Source organism: Talaromyces amestolkiae (assembly GCF_001896365.1).
Source record: "Talaromyces amestolkiae strain CIB chromosome Unknown scaffold9.1, whole genome shotgun sequence".
In the NCBI taxonomy this organism is placed as follows: domain Eukaryota; kingdom Fungi; phylum Ascomycota; class Eurotiomycetes; order Eurotiales; family Trichocomaceae; genus Talaromyces; species Talaromyces amestolkiae.
Window position 1 is genome coordinate 87,792 of NW_024468045.1, and position 18,802 is coordinate 106,593.

Sequence of the window (18,802 nt, forward strand, 5' to 3'; positions counted from 1 at the left end):
AGCGATGTATCCAACTAAGATGGTACGGAGCTGAATGTAAAACCGAGTGAAGATATGCTAACCACATCAGGGAGGGATCAATGGAGTTGCGCACATCACCTGTAGGAAAGGTGGAAGTTCTGCTCACACGAGAAGTCCTAGTTGTAAGTTCAAAGCAGAAAGCATCTGTGCAGCGAGCAAAATATGGTGCAGGTGTGGTAGGCGCTAACTACTTTAGTAACGGGGTTTGTTCGCTGATATAACTACGATTGTGGACCACCAATCGAATCAGGCCCAAGACATGCCTAATAGTGGTTTTTTGGGTTTCTTACTCCGCATATAGGATAGCGGTAATGAGGGGTGACAGGTAGTTGCGAAGTTGACCACTCGGTGGTTGATTAAGTTATGATGGACGACTGTAAGTTAACTAGTGAGCATCTCCCCGCATCAGATCTCGAGATGCCACTCCCTAGCACTTTCGAGCACGCATGCTATACTCCAAAACTCCTGATTAGCAGCGTGGGACCTTACGACCCAAGACGACATGAGATCTAGGCCTTCGTGCTATTGGTGCCGGTATGAGACACTTCTAACCTTTGAGTCCCTATTTTGCTAAAGGGGATCATGCAAACAGGAGATCTAAAGTCAAATGTTCACAACATGATGGCGAAAATCCTTGTCGGCTTTGTCTCCGGGCAGGTCGCTCACGTGACCAATGCATATTGGAGGAGCTTCCTCCAAAGTCAAGTAGACGCAGACAAGCCTTCGTGGCAGTAGAACGTCATGTTGCTTCACCAGAAGTCACTGATAATCCAGCAGCAACGCCCACGTCACGCGCTGCACTACAGGCCAGTCCCGCCTGTTCGCAGTCAAACTCCTACTCTGATGAACCGCTTTTTCACCACATACCAGACCACGCTGTGACCGAAGCGGTCGAGACATTCAAACACAAGTTTCCCGAACTCAACTTCATACATATTGCCAATTTCCTGGACCAACTACGAGTTTCGCGAAGTCGAACACCCGTTTTGAAGCTGGCCGCTATCTTTGCATTGTGTGCCAGGTTCATTCCCTCGTTATCGAACAAACACAACAATCGGCAAGCGACCAGCCAGCACTTTGCCGCCTTCGTCCAGCAGAACCTATGGCCGCAAATTACGCAAGAGCCGGAGATTGATATTATCCATTGTCTCCTTTTAATTGCGCAATATGGATGGGGAGAAGGGAACAGCTTCTCCGCGTGGATGTATACTGGCAAGCATCCCTCAGCTCAAACACCCAAACAGAGTTTACATATAAAACGGCACTCTAACAATTGATGTACTATATTCTAGGCATGGCCATTCGCATGGTTCAGGGCTTAGAGGCCTCTTCAGATATGGCATTAACGTCTGAAGGTCATGCGCTTCAAACTACGCTAACGCGGGAGATGGTATGGAAGCGTGAAATCCAGCGACGAACACTTTGGGCCTGTTTCATCATGGATCGCACAATGAGTTGCGGTAAGAACCGCCCAACGATGCTGGGCATGACTGCAATGACAATACACCTACCTGCGAGTGAAGATGACTTTGATCTTGGAATAACACCATCTGAGTACTTGATGTACGATCAGCTTCTGGACAGGAATTTGACGGATGTGACTAGGAGATTTACCATTGCTGACTACTACACGGTCACGATACGAAGTCTCGATATTTGGTCACAAGCGTGTAAGTGGATAGCCGACGGAGGGCGCCGGCAGGTACCTGTTCTTGGGACCTGTCCCTGGGAACCGGGCTCCACATGGTATCGAATCAAGACGGAGTTGGATAAGTGGAGGGATGCTCTGCATATTCGACTGAAATATCCCGAGACACCTCTCAGCTTATATGTCCGTAGGGGTCAGGGGGAGCATTTTGCCTTTATAAACGTGATCTACTACCTAACGTATGTCTAATCTGGTTCTAAGCCCGTCCTTAAGGAGACGAATACTGAGTTCAGTGCTTCATAGCGTGGTCATTCTTCATAGGGAGTATATACCGTTTATTCCCCTAAACGTGGATATGAAAGGGCCAGTCGAACCCCCCCTGCTGGTCAGAGAAGCGCCCCCAGGGTGGTGGAGTGAGTATTTAGCGGTTTTATTCAATGCAGCCGCGCAGATATCAACCCTTTTGGTGGAGTTAAAGGCCGCGAATGTCCTTTTCATGACCCCAATTGTGGGCTATAGTGCTTTATCTGCAGTAAGCATGAATGCCTACCTCGCCGCATTTCCGTGGGTGCATCCCAGGTCAAGTGAAACTATTGATGCCCCTCGACTCTCGCGACATGATCTAGAGTATCTTAGCGATTTTTGTAAAATGTGGCCTTTGGGAAAGGTTTGGGTGAGTTCACTTCTTCGACCCTATAGTCTCTTTAACCTCTATCCTTTAATCATCCAGTGCTTACTAAAAACCTTGTGTTGCTCCTTGTTAGCTCCAATTAGCCCGGCAGACTCAAAAAATATACAGTCAAGTCACATCCGGGAACCGTTACTCGCCACACAAGAGCGACATCGTCTATTTGGAAAAGATGATCGAACAGTATGGATCTTTTTCTAGATCCCATTATAACGGTGTCGACGAAGACGAACGTAGCGATGTGGCTACATGGGCACTAGAACAGCCTCCTCCAATGACTCCAATGACGAATATACACAATAACGCCGGCAACGACTTCTTGCGACCAAGTGGACAAACAGTGACAGATAGTCATCATGAGCTGATACGCCACGAGGAGTTGGGTGCAGGAGAGATGCCAGAGAACTCTAGCAGTGTCTTCATAAATGACTGGAGTACATGGGGTTTTGAATTTTTCGCGGGTCAGCAAATTGACGATACTTTTCAGTCTGTTTAGCCCTTTATAGGATTGACTCGATTGAGTAAAGTTTCCAGCAACTCATTATACAATAGCACGCTAACCTTTCTCTAGAGTTGTAACCCTAAACTGAGGTAGAAGTGATAATGATTTTCTACTGAATCCAAGGATGCAGATATATCTATTTATAGTTATTAGTTCATAAATCCCATATCACGAAGCATAGAGTTCGTAGCAAGGATGGTCCAACCGCCCTATGTCATTGCATTGACTACGGGTTGGTTCAGCTGCTGCTGCGGCTCCTTACCGGAAGCCCTACAGTAAGCTCTAGGAGCTATGATGAGAAAGATCTCCTTATCCTTATATTTTCCTAATTAGAATCTAACAAGAAGCTACGCAGTTATATATAAAGTAGCTGAAAGCTACAGAGAGCTATTGTTATGAGCTGACCTCATGAAGGGTGTTCGGGCGAAGCCCCACGATCTCTTCATTGATCGCCTCATTAGGCCCTCACCGCCCGGCAGTATTATGATAGAAACACCCCGCATCTCCAATCATATTTACCTTCGAAGATCGAGAATCTCCAGTGAATGTCAACACATGGCTCATCACCTGGAGTATGCGTGGCTCTTGCTTGATTTTCCCGCGAGGCGTCACGGGCATCAGATTCCTTTGTATTACAACACATTGACCGATCTACCTGAGCGCCACGATCTTCGAGTCAGATCCTTCCGAGACCAGGAGGCATTTTGACGCGTTGGCATATAAGAAATCAATGTTCTACGTAGAGACTTGAGCAGGAACCTACTTCGTTTGACCCTAGGGAAGGCGTTGTGTAATTACAAAAATTGAAAATTGCTGAAAATCAGAACGCCCTTGTAATTACAAATTTAGGGCTATACAAGGGGGATGCGGGGGATTCCCAGAGCGCGGGGAGGAGATGCGACATTCACGGTTCTACTGGTTCGAGACTGAATACTTTGCTCGAATTCAATATGAAGACTGGTATGTGGGGCCTGAGACTTCTCATCTCTCTTAAGAGGGGGAGGTGAGGTTCTTCTGTTCCGTCTGGGACTGTATGCGCGAAGAAACGAACAAAACAATCGCCAACATGTCTCTCATAACCCCAAACCAGTCCTTGTTCTCATCTAGTCTGAATGGCCTCGTCGTCGTACTCACTGGCGGCGCACAAGGAGTAGGCCAGAGTGTCGTGCAACAACTTCATTGTCCGTTCCTCAAACCTCAACTCCATTCTCTACCAGACTGACTCCATACAGCGGCCGGCGCAAAAATCATCTTCGGCGACGTCGACGACACACTCGCCACAAAACTCGTCTCGACTCTAAACAGCAAGGATACAGAAGAGAGAGTACACTTCGTCCACTGCGACACATCAAACTACGCCAACCAACTGCACCTCTTCCAAACAGCATACAACCTCCACAAGCGCATCGACATCGTAATCGCCAATGCCGCAATCGCAATCCACAAGGATCCATTCCTTCCATTGCACGAATCCGACGACGCAATCCTCTCAGCGCCGAATCTCGCCGAAATCGACGTTAATCTCAAGGGGCCCTTATACACCGCTAGGCTGGGCTTACATTACCTACGCAAAAACTCATCAGCACACAAAGGGGATATAGTCCTCGTGTCGAGTATAGCGGGTTTCAAAGAATGTGAAGGCCTCACGACATATACGGCCAGTAAGCATGGCGTAATTGGGTTGATGAGAGGATTGGCGTTGCAGGCGGCGAAGGAAGGAATCAGGATTAATACGGTTTGTCCATGGATGACCAGTATGTCCTTTTCTCCCTCCCCCCCTTCAAAGAAATTATAATGGGAAAAGCTAATTATGTAGAAACGAGAATGGTTACTGGCATCGAACAAGGGTGGTACAACCTCGGCCTGCCCTCTAACGAAGCCGAAGACGTCGCAAACGCGATCCTCATTTGCGCAACTGCGAATCGGTCAGAAAGTAAACGGCATGAAGGTGCTGTGTTGCCGTTTTCGGGAAAGATTGTTTGGGTTGGTGGGGGGAAGAGTTACGAGATTGAAGATAGAATCCAGGCGTTGGAGCCGGAGTGGCTGGGGCGAGAGAATAGTGAGGTTTTGAAGAAAGGGCAGGAGTATCTGCATTCTGGGAAGACGAGTTGGGACACTTCAAAGTAAAACTTTCTCCTAACATATTGCATATACTAAATCAACGATTCTTATGATCAAGCTGTATTAATGATATGTACATTCAATCTATCCACTAAGACATTTATTGTATATTCAGAATGCATGGCAGAAAAAAGATATTGTCAAGCCGAAAAAAACCAAGCGAAATGTACACCTTATTGCATATAAGAGCCGTAAATCATCAACTGTCCAGCATATCTAATGAAGGACGAAGAAAACACCTCCGAGCAACATGGATGCCCCCGCAACGAGAGCAGTGCTCATAAAGTCCGGCATAGCAGCGGGGTTAGCCGAAGATTTTTGACCGGAGCTAGATGAGGATGAAGAGCCAGTCGACGTGGCAGGAGTAAGAGAGACGGTGAGGCTGCTGCCGGAAAGATCAGAACCGCCTGAGCTGCCTGAGCCGGTTGAGGTGCTAGAACCGGTCGGGACGGCGGTAGCAGTAGGGCCGCCAATTTGGTTGGGGTTACCAGTTGCGGTCTGGGCGACTGAGACGCCGCTCACAACACTGGCAATAGGGCTGGCGGAGGTGATTTCAACGACGTTGCTGTCTGTCGCGTTAAAGATAGTTTGCGCGAGAGAGATTTGCTTGTTGTCGAGATCGTACACCACATAAGCAGAGCGAAGGAATGTGTCGCCGAGAATAACGGGCAACTGTGTTGTTGGGTCGGAGCCGGTTCCTTGTAGACCAAGAAAACACGCCAATGACCCATCGTTAAAGGTCGCTTGCGCGCCAGTGGAGGTAGTTGCAGGCAGTGCAAACTCAGAGAAAGGCACCTTGACGACTGGACCGTCAGATCCACCAAATGTAAAGTCAAGAGTGCCCGAGTTATCAAGAAGGGAGCATTGGACAATCGCGTCACCTGCTTGGTCCTCCGTTGCATCGAAAAACTGGACCAATGCGTCGTAAATATCATTCGGCACGATACTCACTGTGGTACCCGAGTCGAGCAACGCGGGTGATTTGAAAGATGAGGAAGTGATTGTCTGTGATCCAGACTTGGTTGTAACTCCGAGCGCAGTCCATGCGACAGTCATACTGGTCAGCTCACCGGATGACTCGTCGGGCTGAATAGGCACCGTCAAGAGGTTACCGGAGAATTTCTTGGTATCGTAGCCACCAAACAGACAACTTCCAGTGCTTGCATCGAGATCGTTCAACCACAAACTGTACGCCTTGGTGCTGATAACATTTTCCGACTTAAGCACATCGACGAAGTTCGGGTAGGGCTGGCCGTTTTTCTCCGCTGTGATGGCCTCGTTGGTGTCGAATCCAATACCCATCACACCGGTAGGAACATATGCCGCGTAGGTAGCGTAAGCCATGGTGAGGTTTGTCACGTTGGCTTCGCCAACACTGAATGCGTCTTTGATATAGTTGCCAGTGACATTCGAGCCGGGGGTGCCATATTGAATGGAAAATGTTCCTTTAGGTTGGGCGATCTCGACAGTGGAAGATTTTGAGGGGTCATCTAATGATCGACGGTTAGCTATCTTCAAAACTCACGTGCCAAGTAACCACATGGCATCGGAATGTAAGGAATGAAAAGAAAAAAAACGTACATTCTCCGCCCAGACAATCAGAAGTCGTCGTATTGCACGAATTAGCACCGAAGAACCAGACATCACTACTACCAGTATCCAAGACCAACTGCACTAGCTGACCGGGTGTTCCAACCGTCGCGTTCACAAAGTAAATGCCTTCGCTCATGGCATTTGTGACGGTAACAGAGGCCGCGCCTCGTTTGGCGAGACGATTGGCATTTGGGTTGCGGGCCATTGGCATGTGCAGCACCCTGGGCTCGGCAGCAAGGGCGCCGGCAGCCAGACCCAGAAGGGCGAAGCTGCGTAGCGACATGATGATTGATGATGTGATGTCGAGATTTGTCTTGGTGGTATATCGTCGAGGTGTTGTGAAAGAAAGGATGAATGAATGAAAGGACACGCGAGAATATATGAGACGAGCAGGCAGCGCTAACTTGCTTGCATGAAATGACGCAGACGAATCAAATCTTGGTCTTTGTCTATTTTAGGCTGACCTTACACCAACATTACTTAAAATACGCTACGCCCCAGGGTTTTCACGGGGTAACCCGGGCTAACCGCTGACCATCCGGGTATATATTCCGTAAATTACTGGGTAAATTACGGTGAGCCACGACTTGAAACTCGGGTCGGATCGCCCCATGCTGATTGGCGGGATGCTGACGAATGCGTCTGTAGAAAGAAATCAAAGAGTAATCATCACTTATTATGTAATGCTCGAGAAGAATATACTAGTATTTCCAATACAGTATCAGAGTATCTCATCCTGTAACACGGGCGGAGCAGGCCAAAAGGGGCTCAAGACTTGCAAACACGAGCTGGCCCCATATGAGGCTGAGCTTAGCGGACTCGATAACTTTATTCTGCACTAAGCCACTTGTACTCCCTCTGTACCACAGCGGCAAATTCGATATTTTCTAGAGAGATGAGCAAATCAAGTACTAACAAACTTACAGTCAGTACAGAGTACATTTTGGCTTGTGGATACATTGCTCTTATTTTTAAATTCGAGCTCGGTACAATCAACCTAATCAGGCAAATCCATCGCTATCCAGATACGCTCTACAATGGCCACTTCACATCGCGCCTTGGCGTTGAAGGTTCAAGGAAGATGCGCATTGCACAAGTTCGGTTGGCTACATCAACGTTGTATCGGGTAATATCGCTGGGATACATCCTATATTCTACGGTTAGGTATTTGAGCGGTCTCTCGTTGTTGAGCCATTGAGCCTCTCGTCTAACTTGACTCTGAGCTAATCGGAGTCCATTTTTTTGTGTTGAACCCCACTAGGATGTTGGCAACTTGTATTGCCCTGCCGATGTCAATGAATTGTCATGCGACTGATGGGTTTGAGTTATTAATAATTGAGCATCTCAAGGACATTGTACATAATTGACGACCTTTCTGAAGGCTGTGTTTCTGTTTGTACTTGTGGCAGCCCTGGCGGTACCGTACTGAGGGCCTCAACCTTACTACGTATAGTGCTTATCCATAATCTTTAGTCCCATAACTATCGTAACATGTGCCTTGGTTCATGTACTTTGGTCGACTTGGGCAATATCCAGCAGTACACTTGCGATCAGTCTAGAAATTTTCTCATCTCCAGCTGTTTCATGAGATTATTCCATGAGATTATAATTTGAACATCGTTATTAAGCTAAGAGCGCATCTGTCAGCGAGGGTATTCAATTCCAAAGATTCAACTTTTAGGTCTGCAAAGCTAGAGTCTAGCAGAAGACTAACATAGAAGATGTATGACATGATATAGGAGACACATAATGACAATCTATTGTTTCAAAAAAAGGCGGAAACATTGCGCACTGTTGACTTAAGCCCAATGTCAATGTCGGAGAATTGAAAATTTGACTTGCAGTTGTCTCCACTGACCATTTAGTGTCATGTACCTGGCAAAATGTCAGTGAATGCCTTTTGCAATGTAGAGCTAAGTCAAGGGGAAATCGTCACACACTCTAATTGCCGCGTCCGTCTGTTTCGCGTCCATCTAAAACGGGGCCTGTTGCTTGATCGGGAGTGTCGGTTGAGCGCTTTAATGACTCTCTGAAGGTCTGCCTCTGAACAGGACGCGTCATCCATTTCGGCTATTTGATAAAGAAGAAAACCTATTTCTTCCTCGTGGAGATTGTCCGTATCTCCGACAGCCTGTACAAGTTGTTCACCAGCCTCCCTCGTGATAGCGTGTTGTAGTAAGGCTTCGTTGTGTTGGTGAATCAGAAAGTTCTCTCGGAGCTGTTGCGTGTCAAGAATAGCCAGTATTAGTTCAATATCACCTTGCCTCTGTGTGTCCAAGGCATTATTCCGCTGTTGAGTTTCGGTCAGCTGGTTCCGAAGGGTTTCCACCTGTGTTCTTAAAATGTTGGCATCTTGGGTAAGAATACCATTCCAAGCTTGGACGTTTTCACGGGTCTCTTGTTCCAAGGTAAGTTGGTCACTCAATTCTTGCTTTTCACGGTCGAGCTGTGTGATTCGTTCTTGGGCTCGTTCTTCAGCTTGGTTCCGAAGCTCTCCTTCGCGGGCGACTTGATCAACCATTGTTTGAATTCGACCTTGGAGCTGTGTAATTTCTTGGCGGGAATTTTGTACTTCGGCAGCTCGTTCGCGGGCTTGTTCTTCGGCTTGTTCTCTAATCTCTCGTTCGCCTGCGACTTGGTCTTGCTTTTCGCGTTCGAGCTGTGTGATTTGTTGTTGTAAAGCTCGCTCTCGTTCAGCTTTTTCTCGTTCGGCTCGGGCAGCTCGGGCAGCCCGTCCTCGAGCAGCTTGATCTTCCAGTGTTCGATTTTTGGCTTCAAGGTTTTTGACTTGCTGTCGGCATTCATTGAGTTCTTCGCCTTGTTGCCGGTATGAATCCCCCTGCTCCTTCGATCGCTTCTTTAGTTGTTCATTCTCCCGCCGCATCGACGAGTAATCCTTTTCAATCATTAAGGACACTTCATTTAGGTCTTCCATCAACTCCCCATCCGTGTCACCCCCTTTCTTGGATGCTTTCTTCTTATGCCACTCCATAAAAACATATCTCCGAAAAGCATATTTATCAAGAAGATTCGTTAAAATAGAAGTCGCGTCATTTATGCCTTCTCGAAGAGCTCTGTTTGTATTGGCAACTTGAGATTGTTCCCGCCCTCCTTCGGAATTGCGTTCCTGCAATTCGTCATTTCTCTTTGATAAGCGCTCAACCTTCTCCTCGAGTCTCTTTATTTCGGCATCTAACAAGGTCTGCGCTTCATCGCTTCTCCTCTCCTCCTTCGCCGGTTCGCTAGACTTTTGCACTGCACTGGATTGCTGATCAGTGAGATTCTCTAATGATAAGACAAGCTTCGATTGGCTCGGTACAATAATCGTCACAGGCATAATTTTACTTTGGGTATCAGATGCGTGTTGTACACACTGAATCTCGATCGTAAAGGGAGGCATTGGTCTTGTCAACTGCGGCGGTGGCGAGTCTGACCGTAGCGACGATGCAGGAGTAGAAACAGAGAGTGAAGCAGAAGTAGAAGAAGCAGAAGAAGACGAAGACTTTAGATTCAGATGCTGGAGTGGATTCTTTGGATTTCTGGTGTTTAAATGGGCCCCTTTGTGCTTATCTGTTGCGGAGGATGACATGGCGGATGAGATATATGATGGTCAGATTAGAGATAATGGTGAGGACCTAGATGAGACGAGGGAACGAAGATTGTCCGCATCAGCTTATTGTTGACTGAGTATTAGTGTTGAAAACGTAAGTTTCATGATAGAAGTAGAACAAAGAGGGACAAATGTGGAGGGGTATTTAAAGAGAAAAAGGGGGAGGAAAAGGTCAACGACTATGCAGGGAATAAAGAACGCGGAGTGACCTGAACTCGATCAGAGCTCTAACACAGGATCAAACGCATTCCCCACACTTTCTTTCACATTCCTGCACGCACAAAAAAACCTAATGGCCCCAAAGGTCATGACCGCCGTGACCCGAGCCGATGCAATGCGTATGGACATAGAGCGGATATCAACGGCCTCAATTGAAGCCCCCTTTTCGTGTCTCTGTCTTCCTCTTTTTGGGACAGATGCATCTACACGCTCACCGCAACAAATGATAAAGCATAGAGATTCCGGTATATCCGCAATATATCCTGCAACATGATGTGTGATTTGCAGCATGACTTTAGAGCAGCAAGAACTTGGGGTGGAGGGACAAAATCAGTCATTGGTTAAGGCGGTATCTTGCCAACGAAGCAAGCAGGTTTATCGAACAAGGCTGTAGTTCCTGTACACGTGCCGGCACGCTTGAAGACGGTGAATAATTTGACGAGCTTCAGGGAAAAAGATAATAGGTTATGCGTATTGCACATGTGATCATTGAGCAGATGCAGAATCCGTTCGCTGTCGGATATGGGTCTGACCGATGGACATAAGTAGTATGGTTCCATGCCATCTTGGAGAAGAGAAGGGAAATGGTGAGGCTGAATTGACAATGTACCACAAAGTAGTTGTGAAATCAATTGCTGGACGAGAATGTAGATAGAAGGCTCTGAAAGACTAAATCATTCCAATTTTCCTGCTTGGACATGTCAGTTATTGACACTGACAAGAACTAAGCGCCGATAGCACAGCCTTTCACCTGATGTTTCCATGATTAGTGATTGGGAGTAACAACAAGGATGCTTGTGGTTCATCGGAGGTTCAACTTGAGTTGAGCAACAGCAGGAAAATAGTTATTCCATTCCGAACTATGTACGTACGTACACATCCCTTCCTCCTATTTGGAGCATTTGGAACTCTACATTGCATTGCTCATTCTAGCTTAAAAGTTTTCGTACATTTTACGATGCATACATGGCATTACATGAGACACGAACAAAAATACGATTTGATAAGGTAATCGTGAATATTGAAATATAGCAAATTCATTGGGTATCGAATTTATCATCGTAGATCAAACCAAAACAAATCCGCATAGTTCATAGCCATCCCCAATCGTTAGGTCATAAGATTTCAACCACATATGCAAAAACACACAAAAAACGAAATAGTTCCAACTAGTCTATACATGACGGAAAGGCTCATACGCATCCTGTCGGAACGTCTGCATGGGCACATTATGCTGCTGAGAATAAGGAGCCGCAGGACCAGCAGGCGCTGCATTACCGGCATACGGACTGCTCACACGCTCATAGGTATACGGTGCCTTTTCGGCCATAACGCGGCCACGGTTTCCGCGTCCACCGTGGTAAGGGGATCGCGCGGCACAGCAGCAGGAGCTAAAGAGCCAGAAAAATGTGCCGCCGAGCGCAAACGCAGTCGCAATCCATGTAGCCACATAGATGTTTTTACCCATTGAGCCGTGCATGCCGTACTGTTTCAATTCAGTGTTGAATGTGCCTAGGAACACAGCGAACATGGCGGTTGCAGTGATTGAGGCGGCGGCAGTGAAAAGGAATGCAACACCCGAGATGAGACTGGTCACCAGACTACCGAGACGACTGCAGATCGCGAACAGACCAACAATCAATTCCACAGCGGTAGCGCCAAACGCGATGATATAGGCGATAAACATCCATTTCGAGACAGACTTGTACGTATTCAATGCCTTATGGAGGTTGGTGGGCAGGATATCGTCCACGGCACCGGCAGCGCTGGTACTGTTCAATCCCCACACGTCAACGGGGTCGAATGAGAACTCGGCTTTGGGCTTGGAGCAGTAGTCGACTTTGTACTCGCCGGCGCTGGTCTTTTTGCCCGCGCAATAGCCCCAAAGACCGATGTCGTAGAAGTCGCGGATGGTGTTGGCGGCGATGGCTTCGGCGAGGGCAGTTTCAAGGGACGAGCTGCCGAGGTTGGTGAGATCGCCGAGTGCGCTGGCAGCTTGGTCAGCGAGGGAGCTGCCTCCTGAGCTAGTGAGGTTGCTCATATCGGCCTGTAGTTGTTAGTATGATTCATTGATCGGAAATGGGCGGGGAAACGCACTCTGAAGAAGTAGAGATCATTTTCGGTGGTGGATTTGGAATTCGTGCAGCCGATACCGACGAAGATAAGTGATATCAGTGCCCCGACCGTAGCGGCATATGGGAAGAGGATACACGCGATGCGACCGATGGAGGTCATGTTGGCGGTTTATTTGTAGTTGTTACAAATAGCGAAGGTCGACGCAAATGCAATGAAGAGTACACAATCGATGAACGAATGCAAGATGAATGTGAAAGAGAGAGAAGAATGACGCTGGCAGACAGAGTCTTAAATAAACAAAGCCAGGTCAGTGCTGAGATTACGGTCTCCATCCAGCCGCGTGTAGAAAGTATTGTGACTGGCGGAGGAAGCGTGGCTGAGCGGCCAACATCCAGTCAAGTGTTAGTACATGCTACGCAAGGCTCCACCACCCTCACCCAGCCTCAACCTGGCCCAGCCTTAATTTTTTCTGTGTTTCTATTTTTGCATCGTTAAGTTGGTAGCTACACAGGGCTTACGTGGGAGCGAATGCCACGCACTGAGGCTGTGATTTAATTTGCGTGTTTTCCGTACTCCGTACAGAGTAAAGCTATCGGAAGTACAAAGTCAATTTCTCGCCTTGAGGACTCCAGGCACTGACATTCTGCAAGTGAAACACCAACGTCATCGCAGCATTCTCCTCTTCTGGAACTCCATGCGATGTTCATTGCCTTTACTCTTTACGGTCTAGTCTTCCTGCTTACGTACTGGCCGACGTGTCGATCCTTGGCTCGATGCCTGGCTGCCTTGCTGCCTTCCTGCCTGAGGCTGTACTATTTTCTATTATTTCTAGATGGTCAATATCTCCATCCCAACACCTCCCAGAACCAACACCCTCCTCGTAGTGCCCGCAGTATCGATAATTTCCATGTCATCCATTGCTGCAATATCCGCCACAGGACTGTACCGATCTGTCTGCAGCGAAATGCGAAGCACTTGCGACCGAGTATTCTCTAGATCAACAACAACAGACCACAACTTAACTCGCTGATCGTTACCTGACGATGCGACTTCTATCGTGGTAGCGGTGTCTGTGCGACAGCTCAAGATTTTGACTGCCGTGATCGCAGATGCATGCGCGTTCGCAACACATACGCTGCTGACTACGCGAACGTCATCCAGCTTGACGAGCGTGACTGCTAAAGAATTATCATCACCGCCGCTTAGGAGCATCTGGTAACCTGGAAGGATTTCCTCGTGTTCCAAGGTTTTTATGCTGCTGGTATGGACGGCATGATGCAATTCCCATTTCAGTGGTTGGACGTCGGAGGTCATGTTCACAGAGAATCGCCCAGATTCCTTGGGCGTTATCCAGTCCACAGGCCAGACAGCGATATATCCATCCGTGGCTCCTGTAACCAGGAAGACTTTGGACTCTCGAACCATGAAATGGACCTCCGTTAAGCAGTTCGTGGAATAGGTCCCTCTTCCAAGGAGCTCATATGTATGTGCGCCCATCGAGCTTATATAGGAAAATATCTGTTCGTGTAAGCCAAGTTTATCATAAAAAAGCAGGAGGCTCACCTTGATGGTAGAATTCGAATATACAAGAGCCATCAAAAATTTATCCTCATCAGCCGATGACTCCATACGAAGCACGTCAAAACTAGTCACGCGAAGCTCTATATCCAGCTCCTCTCGTGGACATGCCGCTTCCAACAATGCTGAGGCACCAAATCTCGGCACAGATCGCAGTCTCCATGCCATGAATTCCTCTCTTCCGGCGCTCGAGAACAAGAATCGACCGTCATCCGACCATTTGATTTGTTGCAAGCCACTAACGTGGGCGCTCATAATACGCAAACACTGCACAGAGTTCCACGTGCTGCTTTTGTCTTTTGATCTTGGCAACGGCACTGAAATACGTATCATTGTATCTTCGCCCCCGCTAGCTATAAGTGGACCTTCATGGTTGCCTGCTTTAGATACCGCTAAAGTCTTTTGCTCGCGCCCATGACTGCCCATTTGCAAAGGACGATGTAGGACTGAATCCGCAACAACGGCGTGCAACGCTCGTGCTTGGATCCAGACTATCGTACCCGCTCCTAGGTTGACGGGATTGTGCATGAACTTCCATACTCGATTGACACCACCGCAATCAAGTGTTAAGATTTGAGTCTGCGTAGTCTCATTCCACAGGACAAAAGCAACGCCCCGGAAACCGTAGAGAATAAATTGACCAGTTTGGTCATCGAAATAAGCGCCTTCTATTTTTGATAATGGCGCTGATGAGCGGTGGATTTGTTGTAAACTCCATTTTCCATCACCATCTGACTGCATGTATAAACGCCAGACGCAGTAATGGCCATCTCCGCCACCGGTCAAAACATATCCCGTATCGGAAGTCTCATCATCCATAGATTGGACAAAGTTCACAAATTCTCTTCCATGAGCTCGCCACATAGCATATGAGTACTCGAGCTTTTCTTTGTCCGAGTCTAGGCAATATAACAGAAGTTGGCCCATTTTACCACCAACAGCAAGGCATTTGCCCTGGCAGACGTAAGACGCCGTAGCGATTGCAAATGATGGTGGTATTACCAAATTCGTTTTTGTCACATCATATCCGTCTGCTGTCATTTCAACATTAAATAAGTGTGCCTCTTCATGCTGGGGATATCCCACAAGGAATTTGAAGCTTCGTGGGAGGCCTGTTACATCATCGACCTCGGCGTCTAACATGACAATTTTCACAGGACGGCGAGGGACTTGTACGAAATCCGTCAATTGCTTGGTGGAATGGTTGTATAGACGCAACGTTCCTGTTGAGCCACCAATTACTGCAAGACCACAGCTTGGAAGGGAAGATATTGTAGAAAGAGAGCGCAAGTCCTCCTCTGTTGACAGCGTTTCCCACTGTACCTGCGGTTTGATTGTGCCAGGAGCGTTCGTAAAAGTCCCCAACTGTACAAGACCACTTGCATTAACCACGACAAGAGTATCTTTCGACACGAAATCAAAGCTTCGCGGCGCAATACTGCCAGTGTCGACCTTGGAGTATTCCGCTTTCAGTAACGTCCGCGGACAGTAAGGCGATAACTCGGTAGGTAATTTTTTCTTATCGTCAGACCTCTCTATATGAGTCAACTCGTATGTCCTGACTGCACCGTCATTACCACCCGTGTATAGTAACTGTGAATCGCCATCTCCTTTAGAAAACGCTAATGACCAAATATGCTTCCCTGCATGCTGACTTAGAGACGAGATATTGCTCAACTCGTATTGAAGACTTTCATCCGATTTTGAATATGTTGAGTCCAGCCGCCACAATTGGCTTGTAGCATCCTCGCCCTTCGAGATGAGATTGACCGTTGTTGTGCAGTCTCCTCTGACAGGTAGAAAGTAAACACCCCATACACGAGAGCTATGACCCCAGCCCTTGGCAACAGCTGACTCCGAGCCACTTGATATGTTCTGGGGTGCAGTACTTCCGAAGCCTGTGCTCCGCAAGTCAAACCCATCCGTCACGTATGCCGCGCGATCCGTGGCAGTGGTATGGGTGCAATCAGAAATATCCCAAATTCGCACCGTACGATCATCACTGCAGCTTGCGAGAAGCCTCACTCGATGCTCTTTCCCAGCTTTGGTTAGTCGTAGTTCGTCGGAAATGCTGACTCCGAAGATTGAGCCGTCATGGCCGGTGAAAAAGTGGTGAATTGAAGATGTCACAATAGGCGTATTTGCATCTGTGCCTCTGAAACAAGACCAGACGATAATCTCACCGAAGACGGTACCAGCTGCTATGAGGATATGGGAAGAGGAGAGGACCACTATATCGGCAGAATAGAGTGTAGACTTGACACCACTGATCAAGCGTCTCAATTGTATAGCGTTGAAGTACTTTGAATCTTTGACTTCCTTCAACTTGATAGACAACACAGAGTTGTGGCCCGTGATCAAGTAAGCCAGACTCGAATTATCTTCAATATGCGCTGGACAGATATCATATATCCAGTCGGGAGCAGCATGCTCAAGCGTCCTGCAAACGATCCGAAGTCGAAGTTTCTCATCTTGCTGTATCTGAATAGCTCGCAAGGAAGGCCCGCCCCATGCGAGCACACTAATAGTATCTTGCTCTTTGCATCGCAGCTCATCAATCATGAATCCGTGGACATTGTTTCGTCTGAAAACCCTGAGTTTGTGTATAGTCTCCCCGCTTGTGACATCGATCACAGAGACATAAGGTCCTTGGCCTTTGAGAAGATACTCTGAAGAGTCGATATAGATCTCTTTCAAAGCAGTGACTGGGAAGCAGCCATCGTAGTGCTATAAAGTGAACCGTCAGTACATTCTTGCAAGAAAAAAAAGTTTTGATACCAACCTCTGCTGAACACGACATTGAGTGGCACGCAACATGGGTTGCAATCTTCTGTACTGATCAATATTTTTCGGCGAAGTAACTCCGAGAAAACAAATATTATCTAACTGCCTTCCTATATGTATGGACCGTGCTACGTAGAGGAAATGTCAGTCCCGCATGTCGCCTGCAAAATGTTCTTGTCGCCCCACCTTCCGCGACGAGATAGATTTGCGGGAAACAAAAACAATTTCATGATTTAGATTATCTCACGTCGTAAGAAATAACTATGATGGACTTAAACGAGGTCATTATCATGATGTCTAATATTAGGAACGCAATCCAGCGCCAGTAACCCTATTTTCTATATACATAACTTTTATTCAGCAGTTGACATGCTCACTTCATTTCCACAGTCTGCTCGACCACGCCGTCATGAAACATCCCACTGTGCACCTGACGCACAATATCCTCTGGATTCTCTTGCAGCACATCGAGCTTTGCCTTGGCATATCCCTTCAAGCCAGGCACCTTGACCAATACCATAAGGATACGCTCACGGAGCGAACGCTTGCCCGACCGTTCCTCCCATAGCATGTATCCGACAGTAAGCATGATAAAGATCCAGTACACGTTATACGCAATGACCGACCCGTAGGTACCCGTATTCTCCCATCCCAGAATAGAGTTGAACACATCCCAGCCATTGTCCGTCTCTGCGTTGCAGCAGTTGACGTGCCAAACAGTTTCGAGAATGTTGTATGATCCTGGACCACTTCCTGCCTCGGCAACGTCGGAGCCCACAGCCTTCTGGAAGCTATAATACTGAAGATCCCAAACCACTTTGGAGAACATGCCGGCAGCAATCAAGTAAAGAACACATGTCGAGGCGATGAGGAAAAGCTGGATAGACATGGCGTTACCACCGCGATAGATCAAAAAGCCGCACCCCAATCCCGCAATGATGCCTGTCACGACGGGCAACGGGAACGCAGTAGCCGGGTAGCCCAGCGAGACACCACTAACAAAAACAACGCCCTCAACGCCCTCTCGCAGAGTGGTGATGAACGGGAGCAAGAACATGGCATAACGCCGTGCCCAATTGCCAAACAATCTGGACTTTTTCGTATTCTTGCTCTGTTCGACCAACGACTTGGCAATCTTAATACGCCACTGCTCCTTGCTCTTGTTGATGCGTAAAAGAGCCAGTCCCATCGCGGTGACAATGATGCACGCAATCAGGTAGAATATACCCTCCCATAGCTTCTCCGCGTTCGTCCAGATGTTATGGCCGAGCCCGTAAAAGACGCCCACAAAGGCGCCTCCAATAATGAGACAGATGAGTATGCCTGCGAATGATCCGTACCAGACTTGTCGGACTAATCGTTTATATAAGGTGTGATCATGGTGTGGTTCGCCCAAACTTTGTTTCAGAAAGGAGAGCAACACTGAGATGATGATGGAGGCCTCAAGGCACTCACGGAAAACGATGAAGAAGACCTGAACGGCAAAGACCTTGGACGACCCCATGTTGACAATACTAGGAGAAACGTAGAAAAGAGAAGGCCCAGGGAGCGGCACCAGGGAGCATGAAGAGGAATGTTAAAAGTGACAGCAGGGGAAAGCCGGGCAAAAACCCTCGCCAATCGGGCATCAGGTGACATCTTATCTGATCTGGCGGCTTCGCTGTGTCGGGTCTAGTGTACGCTCAGTCCCTTACTAACCCCACGCTAAGGAACCTTGTATGGCCAGTCCGTCAATCAGCCGCCTCCATCAGATAATTGCCAGTGGAGCATCGTCCTATCTGATGCAAATTTTTCATTCGTCAGGCACCCTCGTGTTGGGATTTGTCTCTTCGCATTGGATCGTCTGTCGAAAGATTCGCGCCTGAGACGGATCTGATATGGATGTTGCCGGGTGCAAGTCGGTCATCGCCAGCTCGTGATTCGCTACGTGTCACTGCACTTACCTCACTGCACTCACTGCAC

General features: G+C 47.8%; 5 protein-coding genes across 5 annotated transcripts; 1 reads left to right on the forward strand and 4 right to left on the reverse strand.

The window, feature by feature from the left end:
• Positions 1–3,925: 3,925 nt before the first annotated feature.
• Positions 3,926–4,986, forward strand: BHQ10_005078 (uncharacterized protein; the record flags this gene model as incomplete). Its single annotated transcript, XM_040877514.1, has 3 exons — positions 3,926–4,040; positions 4,092–4,613; positions 4,676–4,986. The coding sequence occupies 3 exons, from the start codon at positions 3,926–3,928 to the stop codon at positions 4,984–4,986; spliced, it is 948 nt and encodes a 315-aa protein (XP_040733582.1).
• Positions 4,987–5,196: 210 nt separating this feature from the next.
• On the reverse strand, positions 5,197–6,856 carry BHQ10_005079 (uncharacterized protein; the record flags this gene model as incomplete). The annotated part of the gene is made up of 2 exons (XM_040877515.1): positions 5,197–6,470; positions 6,562–6,856. 2 exons carry the CDS (start codon positions 6,854–6,856, stop codon positions 5,197–5,199), a joined length of 1,569 nt encoding a protein of 522 aa, XP_040733583.1.
• Positions 6,857–8,994: 2,138 nt separating this feature from the next.
• Positions 8,995–9,378, reverse strand: BHQ10_005080 (uncharacterized protein; the record flags this gene model as incomplete). The annotated part of the gene is made up of 1 exon (XM_040877517.1): positions 8,995–9,378. One exon carries the CDS (start codon positions 9,376–9,378, stop codon positions 8,995–8,997), a length of 384 nt encoding a protein of 127 aa, XP_040733584.1.
• A 2,198-nt stretch (positions 9,379–11,576) lies between these two features.
• Positions 11,577–12,637, reverse strand: BHQ10_005081 (uncharacterized protein; the record flags this gene model as incomplete). Its single annotated transcript, XM_040877518.1, has 2 exons — positions 11,577–12,449; positions 12,500–12,637. The coding sequence occupies 2 exons, from the start codon at positions 12,635–12,637 to the stop codon at positions 11,577–11,579; spliced, it is 1,011 nt and encodes a 336-aa protein (XP_040733585.1).
• Positions 12,638–13,306: 669 nt separating this feature from the next.
• Positions 13,307–18,344, reverse strand: BHQ10_005082 (uncharacterized protein; the record flags this gene model as incomplete). Its single annotated transcript, XM_040877519.1, has 3 exons — positions 13,307–13,996; positions 14,042–16,783; positions 17,280–18,344. 3 exons carry the CDS (start codon positions 18,342–18,344, stop codon positions 13,307–13,309), a joined length of 4,497 nt encoding a protein of 1,498 aa, XP_040733586.1.
• Between the last annotated feature and the right edge of the window lie 458 nt (positions 18,345–18,802).